The 24,206-nt window shown below is 51.2% G+C and overlaps 1 protein-coding gene across 1 annotated transcript; it reads left to right on the top strand.

The window, feature by feature from the left end:
* Positions 1 to 106: 106 nt before the first annotated feature.
* Orai2 (ORAI calcium release-activated calcium modulator 2) lies at positions 107 to 22,402 on the top strand. The gene is made up of 3 exons (XM_045144050.1): positions 107 to 228; positions 8,321 to 8,558; positions 19,462 to 22,402. The coding sequence occupies exons 2-3, from the start codon at positions 8,334 to 8,336 to the stop codon at positions 19,987 to 19,989; spliced, it is 753 nt and encodes a 250-aa protein (XP_044999985.1). The 5' UTR covers positions 107 to 228; positions 8,321 to 8,333; the 3' UTR covers positions 19,990 to 22,402.
* The last annotated feature ends 1,804 nt before the right edge of the window (positions 22,403 to 24,206 follow it).

Consider the following 24,206-nt stretch of genomic DNA (forward strand, 5'->3'; position numbering starts at 1 on the left):
CGGGCCGGTCACGTGACGGCGGCGCGCGGTTGTCTAGGCAGCGGCTGCGGGGCGGAGGCGGGGTCGGGAGGGTGGTACCCCGCGGGCCGGGCGGAAGGAGGGACGGGGAGGTGCTGTGCGCCCCGGCGCGGCCGCTGGGCCACCGGGCCACACGGCCACCCGGCCCCGGCGCAGCTGCCTCCCGAGAGCCCCGAGCCGGAGCCAGACGCCGCGGGCAGGGCGGCCCGGGTGAGTGCTCGGCGTGATCGCGGGGGTCTGAGCGGGATCTGGACGCGGTGTGGGTGTGCGGATGGGTTGGGGAGATCCCCGCGCAGCTAGGAAGGGTGGAGAACTGGACCGGGGGTTCTTCGACTGGGAGGAAGCCCAGCTGCTTCCTGGGCAGGCTGGGGATGGAGCGTGACCCGACGACCCCCCCCCCACCACCACCACCACATCCCTGGAGCTCCCGGGCGGAGTGCGGAGCCCCGAGGATTCAGAAGTTGGCGATGCTCGACGCCCGGCCATCGGGGTCCTGCAGCTGCGGGGACTTCCCTAGGGCAGGGACCGAGATGCAGGTGGATGCCGCCTCCCCCCTCCACCCACGCGCTGCTGTGTGACAAGAGACATTTCCCGTGGCCCAGATGTTAGAGGAAGTCCAAACAGGCAGACTCCAGAAACTTGTCCCCTGCAACCTCTTCAAACAAGCTCTGACAAAGAGAATGGCTAGTTACACAGAGAGTTACTGTGTTTCTAACTGCAAGATTTTTCTCTCTGACTACTTCTTAATTTGAATTTTAAAAATCCACAAAGGTTCCCTCTGCACGGCGTGGCATCCTTGGAGCCCGGCGTGCCTGACAGACATGTGGCTCCATCTTGTCTCACCCCATCCAGTGCCTGAGAGACTGGAGTGGGGCCCAGCCTCTGCTCCTCCCCCTGGGGCACAGGCCAGCACCAGATGGACACAGTAAGGGGAGAAGGATGGAATGGAGGCGGGGTCTGTTAGCGCATGCTTGTGATCACAGTATTTAGGAGGCTGAGGCAGGGGAATCCTGAGTTCCAGAACCTGAAATACACAGCAAGGCCCTGTCTCATAACAAAACAAAACCAGGGGCATGGAGAGATGGCTCAGCGGTTAAGGCATTTGTCTGCAAAGCCTAAAGACCGAGGTTCGATTCCCCAGTTACTCACCTAAAGCTAGCTCCGTGTGTCTGGAGTGCCCTGGTAGAAGCTAGAGATCCTGGCATGCCCTATCTCTCTCAAATTATATATATATATATATATATATATAAAATTTGAGAGAGATATATGTATGTATGTATGTATGTATATATATATATATTCAGGAAAGAGAGAAAGAATGGACACACCAGGACTTCCAGCCACTGCAAATGAACTCCAGATGCATGTGCCACCTTGTGCATCTGGCTTATGTGGGTCCTGGGGAATTGAACCATGGTCCTTTGGATTTACAGGCACAAGGGGGTGCACGCGTCTGGAGTTCATTTGCAGAGGCTGGAAGCCCTGGCGCGCCCATTCTCTCTCTCTCCCTCTATCTGTCTTTCTCTCTGTGTCTGTCGCTCTCAGATAAATAAATAAATATATATATAAAAAAAAAAAAAGGAAGGGAGAGCCAGGTGTGGTGGCACACGCCTTTAATCCCAGCACTCAGGAGACCGAGGAAGGAGGATCGCTGTGAGTTCGAGGCCACCCTGAGAATACATAGTAAATTCCAGGTCAGCCTGGGCCTGAGTGAGACCCTACCTTGGAACCCCCACCCAAAAAAAGGGGAGGGGAGGGAGCAGGGAGAAATGGCCCAGAGGATAAAGTGCTTCCACACAAGCATAAAGACCTGAGTTTGGATCCCCAGCAACTATGTAAAACTCCCGTACGTGGGGCTGAAGAGATGGTTAAAGACACTTGCTTACAAAATCTGATGACTTAGGTTCTGTTCCCCCAGTACTCACATAAAGCCAGATAAACCCTTTGGCACACACTTCTGGAGTTCCTTTGCAGTGTCAGGAGGTCATTTAGTCTCTTTCTTCCCCCAATAAGTGAAACTAAAGTCGGGGGCTGGAGAAATGGCTCAGCAGTTAAGGCACTTGTCTGCAGAGTCTAACAACCTGAGTTTGATACCCAGCCCCTTCCTGGGGGATTCTAGGCAGGAGCTCTACCACTGAGCCAAGCCCCCAGCCCCTCCCTTGGGGGTTCTAGGCAGGAGCTCTACCACTGGGCCACACCCCCAGCCCCTCACTGGGGGATTCTAGGCAGGAGCTCTACCACTGAGCCACACCCCCAGCCCCTCACTGGGGGATTCTAGGCAGGAGCTCTACCACTGAGCCACACCCCCAGCCTCTCACTGGGGAATTGTAGGTGAGCACTCTACCAACTAAGCTACATCCTCAGTATCCCTTAGACCCGTTGAAGAACCCAGGGTATTGATCAGTCATGAGGTGTATAGAGCAAAGGTCGTTCTCCTTTGTGCATTATCTCCATGAGACCTCCAGCTCAGTTCTGTCCTGTATGGGGAAAAAGAAAACTACATTCCAGTTGGGTGCACGCCTTTAATCCCAGCCCTGGAGAAGCAGAGGTAGGATCATTGTGAGTTGAAGGCCACCCTGAGACTACCTACATAGAGAATTCCAGGTCAGCTTGAGCTAAAGTGAGACCCTACCTTGAAAAACCAAAAAAAAAAAAAAAAAAAAAGAAAGAAAAGAAAAGAAAACTACACTTCAAATTATGACCCACTCAGAGATTTGGAGCTCAACAGCCAAGTGGTTAATGAGCAGCACTTCTCTGAATTTCATCCCAAGGAAAGGGACATACCAATGACAGGTGATTGGCCACAAGAGGTGCTGGAGATGGGATGCAAATGAACACGTTGGTATTCCCACAGATGACCTGGAAGCTGACTATGGTGACACGTGCCTGTCACCCCAGCTCTCAGGAGGCACAGGCCGGTGCCTCTTCCCTCCTTCTCTATATTCCTCTTCCCTGTCTTTTCTTTCTCTTTCTCTCTCTCCCTTTCCCTCTCCTACCCTTCCTGTTTGTCTCTGTCCCTCCCGCCTCCATTGCTGTCTGTCGGTCCCTCCCTCTGCTATCTATTTCTTTTTCCTTCCTTCCCTCCCTTCTCTTCATCTCTCTCTCTCTCCCTCCCTCCCTCCCTGTATCTCTGTGTCTCTTTTTGTCTTTCTGTCCCTCCCCCCATCTCTGTCTGTCTCGCTACCTTCTCCACTTCATCACCTCCCCCACAATTCCTTTTCTCTGTGATTCAGGCTGTCCTGGACCTCTCCTCTTCCTGCCTCTCGAACACTCAGAGGCTGCGACTACAGGCTTAATCCACCACATCTGGACACCCTGATGTGTTTCTAATAGCCTTAAGTAGACTCTCCGTGGGGCCTGGTGGGTCTGAACATGGAGTTCTTATCTGATGCCAAGTGAGCTGCAAGGTGCCTGTGCCCTTGAAGCTTGCCTTGGAGATTAATTAGAGCTGGGTTCCACCTGGATTGTAGCTGCACAGGCCACCACTGAGGGCACAGGAGACCAGGCTGCCAGACTGCTACTAGAATTAAGAAGGATCTGCTGTTAGATCACGAGTCTTAGTAGATCAATCTTTCCGACATCCATCCACGTCATGTCAAACCCATGTCTAGCAGGGGTGACTGCAGGGGTCTTCGGTTTCTATTCTTTAAAAGAAAAAAAAAATATATATATATATATGTATATATATATGTATATATATATATACATATATATATATATGTTAATTTATTTATTTGAGCAAGAGAAAGAGTTGAAGAGAGAGAGAAAGAATGGGCCCACCCGGGCCTCCAGCCACTGAAAACTCCAGATGCATATGCCTCCTTATACATCTGGCTTATCTGGCTTATATAGGTCCTGGAGAATCAAACCAGGGTCCTTCTGTTACTTTACTTTTGTTTGTTGTTTTTTGTTTTACTTTTTTCTTTTTTTGGGGGGGTTTGGTTTTTCGAGGTATGGTCTCATTCTAGGTCAGGCTGAGCTGGAATTCACGATGTAGTCTCAAAGTGGCCTCAAACTCATGGTGATCCTCCTACCTCTCTGCCTCCTGAGTTCTGGCATTAAAGTTGTGTGCCACCAAGCCCTGTTTCTATTACTTTTTTTTTTTATTAACAACTTCCATGATTATAAACAATATCCCATGGTAATTCCCTCCCTCCCCTCACTTTCCCCTTTGAAACTCCACTCTCCATCATATCCCCTCCCCCTCTCAACCAGTCTCTTTTATTTTGATGTCATCATCTTTCCCTCTTCTTATGAAGGTCTTGTGTAGGTGGTGTCAGGCACAGTGAGGTCATGGATATCCAGGCCATTTCTATTATTTCTTAAAGCCTGTTCCTGTCAGTTGTATTTAGTCTGTTCGTCTTCTTCTCTCCTCCTCCTCCTCTCCCTCAGTTTTCTTCCTCCCCCTTCCTTCCTCCCTTTCTCCCTCTCTTGGCATCCCTCCCCTCCTGTTACAGGATCTCTACACATCCCAGGCTGACCTTGAATGCCCTCTGTGGCCACTCTGGCTTCCAACTTTTTTATGTTTCAAGGTAGGGTCTCATTCTAGCCCAGGCTGACCTGGAATTCACTATATAGTCTCAGGGTGGCCTTGAACTCATGGCGATCCTCCTACCTCTGCCTCCCGAGTGCTGGGATTAAAGGCGTGCATGCGCCACCACGCCCAGCTCTAAGTGATTTTTTTTTTTTTTAAAGCCGGGCATGGTGGTGCACGCTTTTAATCTCAGCACCTGGGAGACAGAGGTAGGGATATCACTGTGAGTTTGAGGTCAGCCTGTGACTACATAGTGAATTCTAGGTCAGTCTGGGCTACCTCAAAAAAAAAAAAGGCAATGAGGAAGGTAGGGTGGAGCACACCTTTACTCTCAGCTGAGATAGGAGGATCACTGTGAGTTCAAGGCCAGTCTAGGGCTACACAGTTGAGTTCCAGGTCAGCCTGGGCTAGTGAGACCCTACCTGGGGCAGGGGAGGAGGAAGACCGCTGAGAACAGAGCTCAGTAGCCTAGGATCAGAGCTGAAAGGCCGCCAGCCTGGGTTTAATTTCCCAGTGCCCACGTAAAGCCAGATGCAGGAAGTGGCACAAGCACTGGAGAACATACACACACTCATGTGCAAATAAGTAAAAAAAATAAAATGTTTTAAATATTTTTATTTATTTATTTGAAAGCAGAGAGAGAGGAGGTTGGAGAGCACGGGCATACCAGGGCCCCTTGCTACTGCAAACAAACTCCAGATGCATGCACCACTTTGGGCAAATGGCTTTATGTGGGTACTAGGGAATTGACCCCATGCTGGCAGACTTTGCAAGCAAGCGCCTTTAACCAGTGAACCATCTCTCCAGCCCAGAAAAAATATTTTTTGAAAAATAACCCAATGAGGGTCTGGCCAGTGGCTCAGTGGTAGAGCTCCTGCCTAGAATCCCCCAGTGAGGGGCTGGGGGCGTGGCTCAGTGGTAGAGCTCCTGCCTAGAATCCCCCAGTGAGGGTCGGGGACCTGGATCAGTGGCAGAGCTCCTGCCTAGAATACCCCAGTGAGGGGCTGGGGCATGGCTCAGTGATAGAGCTCCTGCCTAGAATCCCCCAGTGAGGGGCTGGGGGCGTGGCTCAGTGGTAGACCTCCTGCCTAGAATCCCCCAGTGAGGGGCTGGGGGCCTGGCTCAGTGGTGGAGCTCCTGCCTAGAATCCCCCAGTGAGGGGCTGGGGGTGTGGCTCAGTGGTGGAGCTCCTGCCTAGAATCCCCCAGTGAGGGGCTGGGGGCGTGGCTCAGTGGTAGACCTCCTGCCTAGAATCCCCCAGTGAGGGGCTGGGGCGTGGCTCAGTGGTAGACCTCCTGCCTAGAATCCCCCAGTGAGGGGCTGGGGGCGTGGCTCAGTGGTGGAGCTCCTGCCTAGAATCCCCCAGTGAGGGGCTGGGACGTGGCTCAGAGCTAGAATGCTTCAATGGGGAGGCCCTGGCTATTCAATGCCCTGTATCAAGAGAGAATTGTGCAGGTGGGGAATTCCTTTATGAAGATGAAGGTCAGCTGGTTTGTTGTGTTTAAAATCTTGTGGCATACTTTGTAACAGGTCCTAGTCAATTTTCTTAGTTTGTTTCGTTTTTCGAGGTGGGGGTCTCCCTCTAGCCCAGGCTGACCTGGAATTCATTATGTAGTCTCAGGGTCGCCTTGAACTCACAGCGATCCTCCTACCTATGCTTCCGGAGTGCTGGGATTAAAAGCATGCACCACAGGCTAGAGAGACAGTTTACTGGTTAAGACACTTGCCTGTGAAGCCTAAGGTTCGATTCCCCAGAACCCACGTAAGCCAAATGGCACATGGTTCTGGAGTATGTTAGCAGTGGCTAGAGGCCTTGGCGGGCCCTTATTCTCCCTCTCTCTTTACCTTTTTCTCTCCCTAATATAAATAAATAAAACTAAAGTAACTTTAAAAATATTTTTAGCCGGGTGCGGTGGCACACGCCTTTAATCCCAGCACTTGGGAGGCAGAGGTAGGAGGATCGCCGTGAGTTCGAGGCCACCCTGAGACTCCGTAGCGAATTCCAGGTCAGCCTAGGCTAGAGGGAGACCCTACCTCAAAAAACAAAACAAAATAGATAGATAGATAGATAGATAGATAGATAGATAGATAGATAGATAGATAGATAGTTAAAGTGTGCACCACGATGCCAGCCTGTAGTTACTGATTTTCTTTCTGGAGATGGAGCCCAGGGCCTTATGGTGCCTGGCAAACACTCTACCACTGAGCCACACCCGCCCCCCAACTCCCTAGGCCTTCCGTTTACTATCCTTCAATGATGTCAGTCCGAGGATCCAGTGAGTATCCTCAGACAACCTTTGGATTCCACTTTCCCAGATGGGCTCCACAGGAGCCGCTAGGTGATGCTGGTGCCTATTCATGCGCATGCGCCGGTGCTCCTCACGTTCTGGCTTGGAGACTGCCTCGGAGACCGAAGCCCACAGCCCAGCTAGCTTTAGACCTCATGGCTATTCATGAGCTGTAAAAAGCAGGCTCTAGGGGATTGAGGATTTAGCTCAGTGGATGAGCGCTTGCCTAGCAAGTGAAAGGGCCTGGGTTCAGTCCTCAACACCAAAAAAAAAAAAAAAAAAAAAAGGAGGGTGCTGGAGGGATGGCTTAGCGATTAAGGTGATTGCCTGCAAAGCCAAAGGACACAAGTTCAAGTCCATAGGACCCACGTTAGCCGGATGCACGGGGGGCACATGCGTCTGGAGTTCATTTGCAGTGGCTGGAGGCCCTAGCGCGCCCATGCCCCCCGCCATTTCTTTGTCAAATAAATAAATAAAAGTTAAAAAAAAAATGGTACCGGATGTGGCGGGGCATACTTTTAATCCCCGCATTCAAAAGGCTGAGATAGGAGGATCACTGTGAGTTCAACGGCACTATGAGACTGTAGTGAATTTGAAAAACCAAAATAAATAAATAAAGGAAAAACAATGGCTTAGAATCTTGGTGTTGTTTTGTTTTATTAATTAATTTATTTTTTTTAATTAACAGCTTCCATGATTGTAAACAATATCCCATGGTAATGCCCTCCCTCCCCCCCACTTTCTCCTTTGAAATGCCACTCTCCATCATATCCCCTCCCCCTCTCAGTCTCTCTTTTATTTTTTTTTTTAATTTTTTATTTATTTATTTGAGAGCAACAGACACAGAAAGAAAGACAGAGGGAGAGAGAGAATGGGCGCGCCAGGGCTTCCAGCCTCTGCAAACGAACTCCAGACGCGTGCGCCCCCTTGTGCATCTGGCTAACGTGGGACCTGGGGAACTGAGCCTCGAACCGGGGTCCTTAGGCTTCACAGGGAAGCGCTTAACCACTAAGCCATCTCTCCAGCCCCAGTCTCTCTTTTATTTTGATGTCATGATCTTTTCCTCCTCTTATGATGGTCTTGTGTAGGTAGTGTCAGGCACTGTGAGGCCATGGACATCCAAGCCATTTTGTGTCTGGAGGAGCACATTGTAAGGAGTCCTTTTCTTCCTTTGGCTCTTACATTCTTTCTGCCACCTCTTCCACAATGGACCCTGTGGCTTAGAATCTTGATTTTTTTGAGATGGGGAGGTAATATGATGGAGAATGGAATTTCAAAGGGGAAAGTGGGGGGGAGGGAGGGTATTACCATGGGATTTCTTTTTTATAATCATGGAAAATGTTAATAAAAAAAAAAGACTCTTGATTTGTTTCCCCCATGGGAACTGCCTGGGTGTGTCTCCCATCCAAGTACTAACCAGGTCTAACCTTCTTAGCTTCCGCTATGGCTGTAGACGTTAATATGTCTCTTCCTTTCCCAGCCCGGCTCCCACCATGAGCGCCGAGCTCAGCGTGCCTATGGACCCCTCCGCCCCCGCCTGCCCTGAGCCCGGCCACAAGGGCATGGATTACCGCGACTGGGTGCGCCGCAGTTACTTGGAACTGGTCACCTCCAACCACCATTCAGTGCAGGCCCTGTCCTGGAGGAAGCTTTACCTGAGCAGGGCCAAGCTGAAGGCCTCTAGCCGGACCTCAGCCCTCCTTTCTGGCTTCGCCATGGTGAGTGGTGTGCAGAAACGCAAGACTGGTACAGTCCGGCACGTGGCTTTACAGACAGATTTTGTGTGTGTATGTGTGGGCGCATGCATGCGTGCATGTGTGTTCAGGTATACAGGAGCATGTGTAAGTGCAGTTGCCCATGTGTTTGGAAGCGAGAGAACATCCTCAGGTGTCACTCCTCAGGAGTGCCATCTACCTTTATTTTATTTATTTTTTCACTCCAGGTAGGGTCTCACTGTAGCCCAGGCTGACCTGAATCTCAATTTATAGTCACAGGCTGTCCTTGAACTCATAGCAGTTCTCCTGCCTTGGCCTCCTGAGTGCAGGAATTAACGGCTTATACCGCCACACCAGCATTTTTTTTTCGAGGTAGGGTCTCGCTCTAGCCCAGACTGACCTAGAATTTACTACGTAGTCTCAGGGTGGCCTTGAACTCACAGTGATCCTCCTACCTCTGCCTTCCGAGTGCTGGGATTAGAGGTGTGCGCCACCACGCCCAGCAACACCTGGCATTTTTATGTGGTTTCTGGAGATTGAACTCAGGTTCTCATGTAATCTCCCTAGCCCATGTTAACAGAGATCTTGAGTGCTTCTTAGAGGAAAGCTGTCCCTCTCAGACACTCAGAAGAAGGAGGCAGGTCTGGAGAGATGGCCTAGTGGTTAAGGCATTTGCCTGCAAAGCCAAAGGACCCAGGTTCGATTCCCCAGGACCCACGTAAGCCAGATGCACAAGGGATGTATGCATCTGGAGTTCGTTTACAGCAGCTGGAGGCCCTGGCATGCCCATTCTCTCTCTCTCCCTCTTTCTCTCTCTCAAATAAATAAGTAAATAAAATATATTTTTAAAAAAAGGAGGAGGAGGCAATAGGATCATAGGTTCATGGCCAGCAAGACCCTGTCTCAAAAACCCAAAGTAACTTCTGTAGACAAGGTTTCCTGGGAAAGGCACCATTTTGTGTTTTGTGTGTTGTGTGTGTGTGTTTAAATATTTATTTATAAGCAGAACGATGAGAGAGAGAAGACAGAGAGAGGATGGGCATGCCAGGGCCTCTAGCACTGCAAACAAACCCCAGATACATGTGCCACTGTGTGCATCTGGATTTACTTGGGTACTGGGGAATTGAACCTGGGTGGTTAGGCTCTACAGGCAAGTGCTTAACCTCTGAGCCATCTCTCCAGCCCCTCCTTTTTTTCTGAGACAGAGGCTTGCTATGTCTACCCCATCTCAGGTACCACGCACAGGCTTAGGACCCTGAGAGATCCATGTGTAGACTGAGTGGGGCTAGTCATTTACGGATGCAATTCTGGTCAAGCGTGGCCTCTTGCCGCTGACAGCGTGGCAGTGGTTTGGGCCTGACTCAAAGCCACCGCTTTCCTTCTGAGTCATGTCGGCACAAGTGTCAGCTGTATCTGCTGCTGACTCCAAAGTCCCCATGTCGCGGCCCTTGGAGAGTGGTCCCAGGGAGTGGGGGTAAGGGGAGCAGGGAGGATGTCTAGACTCGCCCCCATTGCCATGTGCTGAGGACCCACTGATTGGGAAAGGATAATGAGGAGATAGTCATTTTCCTTCAGCCTCCAGCCCAGTTTGGTTATCAAACTGGCGGTGTCCTGTAAACAGAAAGCCAACTGAGTGGGCACTGTGGCCAGCAGGAAGACTGAGTGAGCCACAGGGGGGGCCGCCACTGGGAAAATGAGCCCTTCCTGACGACAGAGGGCCAGACCACACAAGCTGGGTCGGAGGCCACAGAAAAACTAGGAGGGGGGCTAGAGAGATGGCTTAGCGGTTAAGGCACTTGCCTGTGAAGCCTAAAGACCTAAGTTCAACTCTCCAGGTCCCACGTAAGCCAGATGCACAAAGTGGTGCAAGCATCTGGAATTCGTTTGCAGTGGCTAGAAGGTCCTAGCATGCTCATTCTCTCTCTCTCTCTCTCTCTCTCTCTTTCTGTCTTAAAAGTAAATTTAAGGGCTAGAGAGATGGCTTAGCAGTTAAACAGTTAAGCATGCCTACAAAGCCTAAGGACCCAGGTTCAATTCTCCATGTCCCATGTAAGCCATATGCACATGGTGGCACTTGCGTCTGGAGGTCGTTTGCAGTGGCTGGAATCCCTGGCGGGCCCATTCTCATTCTCTCTGTCTCCCTCCCTCTCTGTCTCTCATAACTAACTAAATAAAAATAAATCTTAAAAAAATAAATATAAAAAGAGTTTAAAAGGGCTGGAGAGATTGCTTAGCGGTTAAGGCACATGTCTGCAAAGCCTAAGGACCCAGTTTTAATTCTCTAGATCCCATGTAAGCCAGATGCACATAGTGGCACAAGCATCTGGAGTTTGTTGGCAGTGGATGAAGGTGCTGGCGTGCCCATTCTCCCTCTCCCTCTCTGTCCCTAATAAATCTTTAAAAAAACAAGGGATTAAAAAGTTAAACAACAAAGCTGGGCGTGGTGGCGCACGCCTTTAATCCCAGCACTCGGGAGGCAGAGGTAGGAGGATCACCGAGAGTTCGAGGCCACCCTGAGACTACATAGTGAATTCCAGGTCAGCCTGAGCCAGAGTGAGACCCTACCTCGAAAAACAAAAACAAAACAAAACAAAAAGTTAAACAACAAAAAAAACTAGGAGGACAATGTTTATGATATCTTTTTTGGGGGATGCGTGTGTGTATGTGTGTGTGTGATGTAGCGTTTGGGAGGTGTAGCGTAGCAGGCATCAGAAATCAAGTAGGAAACTGTGTAGCTCAGGCTGGCCTCCTGAGCCTCCTGCCTTCACCTCTTCAGCAATTTCACGTGCGCCATCACAGCCAGCTGTGATTCTGCTTTTATTTCTTTGTTTCTTGATTTTTCGAGGTAGGGTCTCACTTTAGCCCAGGCTGACCTAGAATTCACTGTGTAGTCTCCGGGTGGCCTCACAGAGATCCTCCTACCTCTGTGCCACCATGCCCAGCATTGCTGTTTTTGGGTTTTTCTTTTTTCTTTTTTTTTTTTTTTTAATTTGTTTGAGAGAGATAGAGGTGGGTAAAGAGTCAGATCGAGGGAGAATGGGCACACCAGGACCTCTAGCTGCTACAAATGAACTTCAGATGCATGTGCAACCTTGTGCATTTGGCTTTACATGGGTACTGGGGAATGGAACCTGGGTCCTTTGGCCTTGCAGACAAGCACCTTAACCTCTAAGTCACCTCGCCAGCCCTCCTTTCATTTTTTTGAGACAATGGAGATTGAACTTGGGCCCTTGAGCATGCTAGGCAAGTTTACTGCCACTACCCATATCCCCAGAACACATGTGATTTTCTTCCTGTGATTTTCATAACCTTGAAAAACCCAGAATTTGTGCCAGCTATGGGGGTGCACACCTATTATCCCAGTGCTAGAGGAGTTGAGGTGGGAGGGTTAGGAATTCAAGACCAAGGCCGGACGTGGTGGCGCACACCTTTAATCCCAGCACTCGGGAGGCAGGGGTAGGAGGGTCGTTGTGAGTTCGAGGCCACCCTGAGACTACATAGTGAATTCCAGGTCAGCCTGGGCTAGAGTGAAACTTTACCTCGGGGGAGAAAAAAATGGCTGGTGGAATGGCTTATTGGTTGAGGCATTTGTCTGCAAAGCCAAAAGACCTAGGTTTGATTCCCCAGGACCCACGTTAGCCAGATGCACAAGGAGGCGCATGCATCTGGATTTTGTTTGCAGTGGCTGGAGGCCCTGACACATCCATTCTCTCTCTCTTCTCTCTTTCCCTCCGTCTCTGTCAAATAAATTAATTAATTAATTAAAAAAGACAGTATTTTCTCAAACTCGGTTTAAAGGAATATGCATGAAGTATTTCATGCATATGTATGAGAAAAAGTTAGAAGTTAAATTACATAGGAGCTTGCCTTAAATGCCACCAAAGAATTATAGTACAGAATTACATGTTTTCTGGCATGTGGGTCTTTGTTTACTTGTTTGCTTTGTTTTTTTTTTAAATATTTTGTTTATTCTCATTTATTTATTTGAAAGTGACAGAGAGAAAGAGGCAGAGAGAGAGGGAGAGAGACAGACAGAGAGAAAGGGTGCGCCAGGGCCTCCAGCCACTGCAAACGAACTCCAGATGCGTGTGCCCCCTTGTGCATCTGGCTAACGTGGGTCCTGGGGAACCGAGCCTTGAACTGGGGTCCTTAGGCTTCACAGGCAAGCGCTTAACCGCTGAGCCATCTCTCCAGCCTGATTTTTGTTTTTTATTTTGAAAAAGTGAGACATTTTATAGAATTTTATTGTTTTTTTTTTTTTTTCAAGGCAGCATCTTACTCTAGCCCAGACTGACCTGGAACTCACTCTGCAGTTCCAGGCTGATATTGAACTCACAGTGATCCTCCTATCTCAGCCTCCAGACTGCTGGTACTAAAGGCATGCATTAGCAAGCCTGGTTTAGTTTTATAGAACTTTATATGATGAGAATGATTTTTCTTCCCACCCCCCAAGCTCTTTTTGTTGTTATTTATTTTTTTAATTAATTTATTTATTTTATTTGAGAGCGAGAGACACAGAGAGAAAGACAGATAGAGGGAGAGAGAGAGAATGGGCGCGCCAGGGCTTCCAGCCTCTGCAAACAAACTCCAGACACGTGCGCCCCCTTGTGCATCTGGCTAACGTGGGACCTGGGGAACCGAGCCTTGAACCGGGGTCCTTAGGCTTCACAGGCAAGTGCTTAACTGCTAAGCCATCTCTCCAGCCCTGTTGTTATTTTTTTGAGATAGGGTCTCACTCTAGCCCAGGCTGACCTGGCATTCACTATGTAGTCTCAGGGTGGGCTCGAACTCATTGGTGATCCTCCTACTTCTGCCTCCCTAGTGCTGGGATTAAAGACATGCGCCACCACGACCCCTGCGCTTTCTTTCTGTGTGGTGCTGGGGATGGAACTGAGGGCCTTCTGCCAAGCCAGTTCCCCAGCCCCTCACTGGGGATTCTAGGCAGGAGGTCTACCACTGAGCCACGCCCCCAGCCCCTCACTGGGGGATTCTAGGCAGGAGCTCTACCACTGAGCCACGCCCCCACCCCTCACTGGGGATTCTAGGCAGGAGCTCTACCACTGAGCCACGCCCCCAGCCCCTCACTGGGGGATTCTAGGCAGGAGCTCTACCACTGAGCCACGTCCCCAGCCCCTCACTGGGGGATTCTAGGCAGGAGCTCTACCACTGAGCCACGCCCCCAGCCCCTCACTGGGGGATTCTAGGCAGGAGCTCTACCACTGAGCCACGCCCCCAGCCCCTCACTGGGGGATTCTAACCACACACCAAGACAGATAGTTTCTTTTCTATGTATGGTTCCGGTCTTGGGAACTGACTTCTTGTCTGCAGCTGTCTGTTTGGACTTGGGCCTCACAACCATTTGGCTTCTCAAAGTTCAGGAAATTTCAGAGTGTTTCATCCAGTAAAATGCTCACCCAAGTGGAATGCTTAAAACCCCAAATAGAGATTTGAAAACAAGCTCTGTGAAAGAAGTTGTCAAACAAGGAGATTCTGGAGCAAACAAGAGGGCTAGGGGCTCCATGGCATTGTTGACATTTATGATCATGGAGAGGTGCAGAGAGAGGAGACATCCATTCTCAGCCTGGCTGTGGTAAACATACTTCATACACTCATATGTTTCTGCCCTCAGTGTGCGCAGCAGCTCTCACACAGTTTGAGGGGCACACATCTCAAAAGCTGCCCAGGGGGGCTGGAGAGATGGCTTAGAGGTTAAAGCACTTGCCTGTGAAGGACCCAGGTTCGATTCTCCAGTACCCATGTAAGCCAGGTACACAAGGTGGCACATGAATCTGGAGTTTGTTTGCAGTGGCTAGAGGCTCTGGTGCACCCATTTCCTATCTACCTCTTTCTCCCTCTCTCTCTTAAATAAATAATTAAAATAAATAATTTTTTTTTAAAGCTGCACAGTGCCCTCTTCTGGAAGTTTCTTCCTTGTTCTTCCACAGTCCACCTTGCAGTGCAGACTCAGCCCAACAAGGATTTCTAGGGAGCCAGACAGGAGGCTGCACATGGTGATACACCCCTGTACTCTTCAGCACTCAGATGGCTCAGGCGGGAGGATTGTGATTCCTAGGCCAGGACTGGAAAGATGGCTTAGTGGTTCAGACACCTGCCTGCAAAGCCAAAGGACCCAGGTTTGATTCCCCAGTACCCACGTAAGCCAGATGCACAAAGTGGCACATTCATCTGGAGTATTGTCTGCTGAGGCTACAGACCCTGGTGTTTCCATTCTGCCTATCTGCCTCTCTCTTTCTCTTTCTCCAAGTAAATAGAGTTTGAGGGTAGTCTGGATTACATAGTCACACTGTGCAAAACCCAAAGAGAGAGGAAGGAAGGAAAGAGGAGGAGAATGAGGGTGGAGGAAACAGCAGTGAAGCCCTTGATTAAATTAGTCTACCAGCATTAGCTATTAAATCAGGTTGCTATTAAGACTGGGTCGTCTGGGACAAAGCAATGACTAATACCAGGGCTGAATCAGGCAAGGGCGGAGACTAAGGAGAACAGACAATTTCTTCGGTGATCCTCATCTCCCTGACTGGAACTGCAAAGCCCTTCCTCTGCCCAGCAGCGAGCGTTGGCGCCCAAAGTTCTGCTCATTTCTTCACGTTCATCCTTCCCTAACATGGAGACCCAGTGGTCTGAGGCCGCCTCATAAAACCTCTGCATAAACACAGCAAGCGAAGCATGGCCCTGGCCTTTCCTGTGCTGGAGCCAGAACACAGCTGCTGGTTTGTGAGCCCTGCCTTCTGTCTGTTGTTATTTATTCATTTAACTTATTCATGGTGCTGAGGACCAACTCCACGGCCTTATATGTGCTAGGCAAGACCTCTACCACTGAGCCACACCCCAGCCCCTCACTGGGGGATTCCAGGCAGGAGCTCTACCACTGAGCCACACCCCCAGCCCCTCACTGGGGGATTCTAGGCAGGAGCTCTACCACTGAGCCACGCCCCCAGCCCCTCACTGGGGGATTCCAGGCAGGAGCTCTACCACTGAGCCACACCCCCAGCCCCTCACTGGGGGATTCTAGGCAGGAGCTCTACCACTGAGCCACACCCCCAGCTCCTCACTGGGGGATTCTAGGCAGGAGCTCTGCCACTGAGCCACGCCCCCAGCCCCTCACTGGGGATTCTAGGCAGGAGCTCTACCACTGAGCCACACCCCAGCCCCTCACTGGGGGCTTCTAGGCAGGAGCTCTACCACTGAGCCAGTCCCCAGCCCCTCACTGGGGGATTCTAGGCAGGAGCTCTACCACTGAGTCACGCCCCCAGCCCCTCACTGGGGATTCTAGGCAGGTGTTCAACCACTGAGCCACATTTCCAGCCTTTTACCTTTCAGTCCTTTTGTGCTGTGTGAGGTGTTTTAGGCAAAGTCTCATTCTAGCTCAGGCTGACCTGGAACTCACTCTGTAGCCCAAGCTGTCCTCAAACTCATGGTGGTCCTCCTGCCTGAGCCTCCTGGATGCAGGGATTAAAGACATGAGCCACTGCACCCAGTTCATTTTTTATTTTATTTATTTATTTGATAGGGGGTCAAAGAGAGGAAGAGGGAGAGGGAGAGAATGGGCCAGGGCTTCTAGCCACTGCAAATGAACTCCAGATGTGTGCGCCTCCTTATGCATCTGGCTAACCATGGGTCCTGGGGTATCGAACCTGGGTCCTTTTGTATTGCAGGCAAACGACTTAACTGCCAAGCCATCCCTCCTCCAGCCCCCAGTACTTTTTTCTTTCTTTCTTTTTTTTTTTTTTTTTAAGGTAGGGTCTTGCCCTTGCCCAGACTGAACTGGAATTCACCATGTAGTTTCAGGGTGGCCTCGAACTCACAGTGATCCTCCCACCTCTGCATTGCTAAAGGAAGTTGTGAATTCTTTCTTGTACATTTCTTGTAAGACATAGTATTAGGTAAGCAGTTCAGGGTAGCCTCAAACTCTCTGCATTCCTCCTGCCTCAGCCTTCTGAGTGCTGGAAATGCCACCATGCCTGGCTAATTTCTTTATTATTTTCTTTATTTATTTTAATGTTAGCTTTATTTTTAAAAATATTATTTATTTATTTATTTGACAGAGCTACATTCCCAGCCTTCAGCTTTTCAGTCCTTCTTGTGTGTGTGTGGGATTCAAGGCATGTGCCTCCACAGCAGGCCTTTATTTTTATTGTGTGTGTGTGCATGTTCATGCGTGTATGAGAGAGTGCAGTTATCCACCTGCTGTGGTCAGGGACAGCTTTTGGGTCCGAGTTTGCCCTTCCACTTCATTCAGGGTTTCTCTGTGCTTGCTACAAACTTTTGGGAGCTTCTCTCTGTCCCCATCCCACCAGGTGCTGGGATCCCAGAAGGCCACCACCGCACCCCACCTTTCTCTTTCTTTTGGAAACAGAACTCAGGTATTTGGGTTTGAGCAGCAAGCACTTTATCCCCCCTGAGCCATTTTCCCAGCCTTTTCTTGTAGACTTTTGAAAATAAAGATGTCTGGGCTGGGCCGGAGAGATGGCTTAACAGTTAAGGTGCTTGCCTGCGAAGCCTAAGAACCCACATTCAGTTCCCCAGGACTCACATAAAGCCAGATGTTCAAAGTGGTGCATTTGTCTGGAGTTCATTGGCAGTGGCTAGGGGCCTTGGCGTGCCCATTCTCTCTGTCTGATAAATAAGTAAAAAGAAATAAATAAAGGTGTGTTTGATCTAGGAGGCAAAGACCGTGGATAGGAAAACTGTCCTTCCTTCTTTCTGGGTTCTATCCCTCCCGTGACTGTGCTTTCTTACCTTTGGTGCCTGGGAGAAGGCCCTTTGTGACTCCAGAAATCCTTGCTGGCCTGAGCCACACGCTCCACTGCGGTCAGCCACAGGAGTGGTGGTGGGGGGCAATATTACCCTTAGAATTGGATTTTGACTGACTGTGGTAGAAATGTTGGAAGGGCGTGTTGCAAAATCCCCTCAGGATACAGGCAGCTGGGTCGAGGAATGCCCACAGACATCTGCCACTGAGAGAACCTGGGCCTTCGGGACTCTTGTGGGTTCTGTGGTTTTGTTTTTACTTTTTCTTGCGTGTGTTCATGTGTAGGTGTGCTTGCCCTCACATACGCATAGGTGTGGACACTGAAGCGCCACCTCAGGTCTCATCCTCAAGAAAGCTGCCCGTTGCTTATTTCTAAAAATATTTTATTCACTTACTTGAGAGGGAGGAGGGAGAGAAAGAGGCCTCCAGCCACTGCAAAGGAACTCCAGATGCATGCACCACCTTGTGTATCTGGCTTACGTGGGTCCTGGGGAATCGAACATGCGTCCTTAGGCAGGTGCCTTAACTGCTAAGCCATCTCTCCAGACCCATCCACTACTTTTTTTGTTTGTTTTTTTTTTCAAGGTAGGGTCTTGTTCTAGCCCAGGCTGACCTGGAATTCACAATGTCGTCTCAAGGTGGAACTCACAGCCTTCCTCCTCCTGTGCCTCCCGAGTGCTGGGATGAAAGACGTGCATCACCACGCCCGGTGACTACTACTGATTTTTTTTTTTAATTTTTATTTATTTATTTATTTGAGAGTGACAGACACAGAGAGAAAGACAGATAGAGGGAGAGAGAGAGAGAATGGGCGCGCCAGGGCTTCCAGCCTCTACAAACGAACTCCAGACGCGTGCGCCCCCTTGTGCATGTGGCTAACGTGGGACCTGGGGAACTGAGCCTTGAACCGGGGTCCTTAGGCTTCACAGGCAAGCGCTTAACCGCTAAGCCATCTCTCCAGCCCTACTACTCCTGCTTTTTGACAGTACAAGAGCCAGGGACCCACTTGTCTCCACCTCCCTCAAGCTTGGATTACAGGCTTGCCCCACCACACGCAGCCCAGTGATAACTTCTTTAGCTTCTGAAAAGTGTCAATATTTGAGGGAGGAGCAGGCTGAGACAGGCCTTACTCTATAGCCTTGCCTGACCTCCAACACAAGATCTTCCTGCCTCATCCTCCCATGTGCTAGAATTGCAGGTGGGCACCACCAAACTGGCTGAAAGTGTACAATACTTATTTTATTTGTGAGACAGACAGCGAGACAGAGAGAGAAAACTGGCATGCCAGGGCCCATAGCCACTGCAGTCAAACTCCAGGTGCATGTGCCATCCTGTGCACATGCGTCACCTTGTGCATCTGGCTTATGTGGGTTCTGGGGAGTTGAACCTGGGTCCTTAGGCTTCGTAGACAAACACCTTAACCGCTAAGCCATCTCTCCATCCCTAAAGTATACAATATTTAAAATAGTGGGACTGGGTGTGGTGGCGCACACCTTTCATTCCAGCACACAGGAGGCAGAAGAGGCTTGGACGATCGCAGTGAGCTCATGGCCAGTCTGAGACTACAGAGTGAATGACAGGTCAACCTGGGCTAGATCGAGACCCTGCCTCAAAAAAAAAAAAAAAAAATAGCGGGGAGGGAGTCCTAGGGGGTTAAGGGTGCTAAACATGGGTGAACCCCATAAGCAAGTGACCAAAGGGCCCTGCCCTTTAGACTCAGCCAGCCCCTTCCTTCTGGCCAGCAGGTGGCCCCAGTGAGGCGACACCCTGCCTTTTTTTTTTTCTTTTTGGTTTTTCAAGGTAGGGCCTCACTCTGGCCCAGGCTGACCTGGAATTCACTATGTAGTCTCAGGCCTCGAACTCACGGCGATCCTCCTACCTCTGCCTCCCGAGTGCTGGGATTAAAGGCGTGCGCCACCACACCCCGCTCACCCCCTGCCCTTCTTGCCCAGTCCATTCTATTATGCCCCACAGGTGGCCACGGTGAGGTGCAGACTTACCCACCCACTGTGCCCACAAGTGGCTGTGGAGGATGCAGCCCTGTCCATGCGCTGTGCCCATGGGTGGCCATGGTGAGGGGAAGCCCCGCCCATCAGGCCCCATCCACCCAGCCTGGCCCACCCGCTGTGCCCGCAGGTGGCCATGGTGGAGGTGCAGCTGGAGACCCAGTACCAGTACCCGCAGCCGCTGCTGATCGCCTTCAGTGCCTGCACCACGGTGCTGGTGGCCGTCCACCTGTTCGCCCTGCTCATCAGCACGTGCATCCTGCCCAACGTGGAGGCCGTGAGCAACATCCACAACCTCAACTCCATCAGCGAGTCGCCGCACGAGCGCATGCACCCGTACATCGAGCTGGCCTGGGGCTTCTCCACCGTGCTGGGGATCCTGCTCTTCCTGGCCGAGGTGGTGCTCCTCTGCTGGATCAAGTTCCTCCCCGTCGATGCCAGGAGCCAGCCGGGCCCGGGCGGCCACACGGGCTGGCAGGCGGCGCTGGTGTCCACCATCATCATGGTGCCCGTGGGCCTCATCTTCGTGGTGTTCACCATCCACTTCTACCGCTCGTTGGTGCGCCACAAGACCGAGCGTCACAACCGCGAGATCGAGGAGCTGCACAAGCTCAAGGTGCAGCTGGACGGGCACGAGCGAAGCCTGCAGGTGGTGTGAGCCTGGCCCGCCCCGAGGTGAGCTTGACCTGCAGGCGGCGTGGCGTGGGGGCCGTGGGGGCCCGGGGCTTCCCAGGCAGGCCCTCTCGCGAGAGTTCCAGACCAAAGCTCTACTCCTGTCTCAGCCTGGGTGAGGGTCTCTTGGAACGTGGATGCCAGCTCAACCTAGAGCGCGCATTGCTAACAGCCGCCGGGCAGAGGGAGGAACGCTGCTCAGGTGTCCTGGGGCCATCTTGAGTCAGGGACAAGCTGAAGACATCATGTTCTGGAAAGGGGTCCCAGCAAGTACCCCAGGCCACAAGGGATCCCACAGTCCCGGATGCTGTCTGTGGCCAGCAGGGCCAGGTTGTGAACTCAGGGGATGGGGTGCCCCCAAGTGTGGAGCCGGGTGCCATGGCTTGCGGGAGCAGGAGCCTGGGGCACACAGCGGCTCAGCAGATGTGACAGGTGCTGACCGGACGTCACAGTTGCCCTGCGGGACACTTTCCAGTGTGGAAGGCTTGTCATCACGGAAGGAGCCTGTCTCAGAAGGTCAGGTTAACTGAGGGGTGCTCTGAAGCACACGGGGCTCGCGTTCTCTTCTCCTGCCATGCTGGAGCCCACACCACCAACGACCTCATTTGGCCCAGATTGTGTCAGCGACGATGCAGGTGGCAGGTATGGGCCCAGACACCAGCCAAGCTCTGTTGCCTGTGGCCCTTGGTGTTGAGAGGAGATCATGCTTGGGGGCCGGGGGAGGGCTTCGTGTTTTAGTGAGGCCATTGGCCTAGCCTGTAGGCAGTGGCCTGTCCTGGCCAAGTACAGGAGTTCCTAACTAGACTTCTGAGCAACTGCAGAGAAGGCAAACCCTCATTCTTTTTGGGCCCACCAAGACTGTTATTGGCCCAGATCCCAGCTCCATGTTTACACAGCCATGCAAAGGCTTGGCACCATCACAGAGGGCCCCTGGCATACTCAGGCCTGTGTTGTCTGCTATACACTGTGGCATAGCCCCTACTGTACTGCACCATGAGCCACTGTGCAGCAAAACCCGGGGAAGGCCGTTCGGACATGTGTCGTGTATGTAAATGGTCACCGGGCTTCCCTTTCTCACCACGGCTTGCTGGCTCCGCAGGGTTCAGATTGTGTCTGGATTCTGAGCTTCCTGCCTCCACCTCCCCAGAGTTGGTACGACAGGTGCTCCCCCACCGTGCCCCCTTTTAGACAGGGCTTGGGATCGAACCCAAGGCCTCACGCAGGCTAGACGAGCATCGTACCCACTTGAGCGACATCCCCGGCCCTCCAAGGCGTGTTTCTGCGAGCATAAGCCTTAACACACAACTCTGAGAAGCTGAGTGGCTGTGTGGGGAATCTGTCCTGGAAACTGTGACATTACAGGGAGCCTGGATGCCAGGTCCCGCAGGGCTTTGGAAAGAACATCTTGCAAAGGCTGTGTCCTTCACCTCCCCCGCAGACTTCTCTCTGGGACCGCTCCCCTCCCCCACCGCAGGTCCGCCTTCCGAAGCCGCCGAGAGACCCTCTAATTTAATATTTTAATGTTTGCCTTGCTAAAGAATGTTAGCATTACTCTAGGATGCTTGGACTTGCGTCCTGGTTGGGTCAAAACAGCTAGGCCCTTTAGAGACAAGTTTCCAGCCAGGTGTGGCGGTGGAGGCCTTTAATCCCAGTACTGGGGAGGCTGAGGTAGGAGGATGCTAGAGACCCTGCCTCGAAGAAACCAAATGAATAAGTAAAAATGAGGTCACGTTGGACACACCCCCACAGCCCATTTCCTGGAGCCATCTGGTGGCCTGGCTCACGGTGCGCCCAGCTTTCCTTTCACTTCCAGGTTGGGTGAGATGCTTTTGAAGTTCCCATGCTGTCCCTTTCTAACCTTTCCAGCTCCATAAGCATGGGGCAACAGTCTGTGTGTGAACAGATGTGACTCTGCTTGTAGGGACTGGGGGGCAGGCGGGGACCCGCTGGGCTGCTCCAGAGCTCCTTGGGAGGTCACAATAAACTACTACCTGGGCGGTGCCAGGGCTGGGAGCACAGAGGCCGCTTCCTGCAGTGTGCTCACAGTGGCTAGGGCTGCCTTGGGTCCCCGGGAGCCAGCATGGGTTTGCCCCGGTTTTATCCGAGCAGTTCACAGGCCCAGCACCCCCCCACACACACACCCCAAGCCCCTCCTGACATGAAGCAAGCACCTGACTGCCAGGTATCCAAACTCAAGTTTTTGTCCTTTAGAAACCACAAGGGCCGAATGTGATTAGCGTGTCTTTGGAGGACACTGTGTAGGGGACTCCCGGCTGCCACTTGTCTGTACCCACTATTTATGCACGATGCTGGACAGATCCTGCATGGGGACATACGCCTGTCCTGTGCATGGGACTTAACAGTTACCCTGGATTGAACTGAATAAACCAGTAAAGGTATTCAAGCTTTAAGAAAGTTCTGCTTATTTGTGTGTGTGTGTGTGTGTGTGTGTGTGTGTGTATGCACACACGTGCCAGGGTCCCTTGCTCCTGCAAACAAATGCTACTTTCTTTCTTTCTTTTTTTTTTTTTCAAGGTAGGGTCTCACTCTATCCCAGGCTGACCTGGAATTCACTATGGAGTCTCAGGGTGGCCTTGAACTCATGGCGACCTCTGCCTCCCGAGTGCTGGGATTTAAAGGCTTGTGCCACCACGCCCAGCTTTTTCTTTTTTTTTTTTTGGCTTTTCAAGGTACAGTCTTGCTCTAGCCCAAGCTAGCCTGGCATTCACTACATAGTCTCAGGGTGACCTCAAACTCACAGCGATCCTCCCATCTCTGCCTCTGGGGTGCTGGGATTAAAGGCGTGCACCACCACACCCAGCTCTTTCTTTTTTTGAGGCCAATCCAATAAGAGTTGCCTTTCTTTTTTTTCCTTTCTTTTATTTTTAATGTGAGAGTGAGGATTGGTGCACGAGGGCCTCCAGCCACTGCAATCAAACTCCAGACATATGCGCCCCTTTATGCGCATGTGCAAACTGTGGGCTTGCGTCACTTTGTGTGTCTGCCTTACACAGGACCTGGAGAACGTGAGTCCTTAGGCTTCGCAGGCAAGAAGTGCCTTAAGTGCTAAGCCATCTCTCCAGCCCCAGATAGGGTTTTTCTAGGCCTCTCCAGGCCTGGCTGGTGGCTCAGCGTCTAGGATGTACTTCCTAGGCAGTACCTACCAGCTCTCAATTGGTTTCGAGCATTTTACCAGACAGAGCAGTCTAGAGGTAGTGCACACCTAGCACCCAGCACTTGGGAGGCTGAGTTGGGGGGACAGCCTGAGCTACACAGCGAGACTGTCTAAAAAAAGAAAACTAAGCTGGGTATTGTGGCGCACACCTTTAATCCCAGCACTTGGGAGGCAGAAGTAGGAGGGTTCCCAAGAGTTCAAGGCCACCCTGAGAATACAGAGTGAATTCCAGGTCAGCCTGGGCTATAGTGAAACCCTACCTCAACCCCACCCCCCCAAAAAAGGTACTACCACTTTGAGTATTAAGAGTGAACTTTAGGGCTGGAGAGGTGGCTTAGTGGTTAAGGCACTTCTCTGCAAAGCCTAAGTACCCAGGTTCAATTCCCCAGGACCCATGTAAGCCAGATGCACAAGGTGGTGCATGCATGTGGAGTTCATTTCCAGTGGCTAGAGGCAATGGCATACACATTCTCTCTCTCCTGAAATAAATTATTAAAAGCTTTTAAAAAAGAGAGAACTGCAGATTTACTACTTATATCCTTCAGTTTTATGTGCTCCCTGGATGAAGGGCTAGGTGGCAGGCATCCAGAAACCTCATGCAGAGATGGGCATGCAGAGGAACATGTCACATGGAACCAACATATTTTTATTTTGCATGTGTGTGGTATGCATGCAGGTTCTCATGTGTGGAGACCAGAGGTCTATGTCAGATGTCTTCCTCATTCACTCTCCACTTTTTTTTTTTTTTTTTTTTGGTTTTTTGAGGTAGGGTCTCACTCTAGCCCAGGCTGACCTGGAATTCACTGCATAGTCTTAGGTGACCTCGAACTCCCGGCAGTTCTCCTACCTCTGTCTCCCGAGTGCTGGGATTAAAGGCATGTGCCACCATGCCCGCCTTTCACTCTCCACTTTTTTTGAAACAAGGTTCTTCACTGAACCCAGAACTCACTGATTCCTATCAATACCCGGGGATCACCCTGTTTCTCCCTCTCCAGCTGTGGGATTACAGGTGTGTCCTTCCCACTTCC

Source organism: Jaculus jaculus, chromosome 2 (genome assembly GCF_020740685.1).
Source record: "Jaculus jaculus isolate mJacJac1 chromosome 2, mJacJac1.mat.Y.cur, whole genome shotgun sequence".
NCBI classification, from domain to species: Eukaryota; Metazoa; Chordata; class Mammalia; order Rodentia; family Dipodidae; genus Jaculus; species Jaculus jaculus.

Excerpts from the sequence above, each read along its gene's own strand:
- Orai2 (XM_045144050.1), top strand. The coding sequence starts at position 8,334 with ATGAGCGCCGAGCTCAGCGTGCCTATGGACCCCTCCGCCCCCGCCTGC. Across the intron at positions 8,559-19,461 it reads TCCTTTCTGGCTTCGCCATG|GTGGCCATGGTGGAGGTGCA; the intron begins GTGAGTGGTGTG and ends CTGTGCCCGCAG.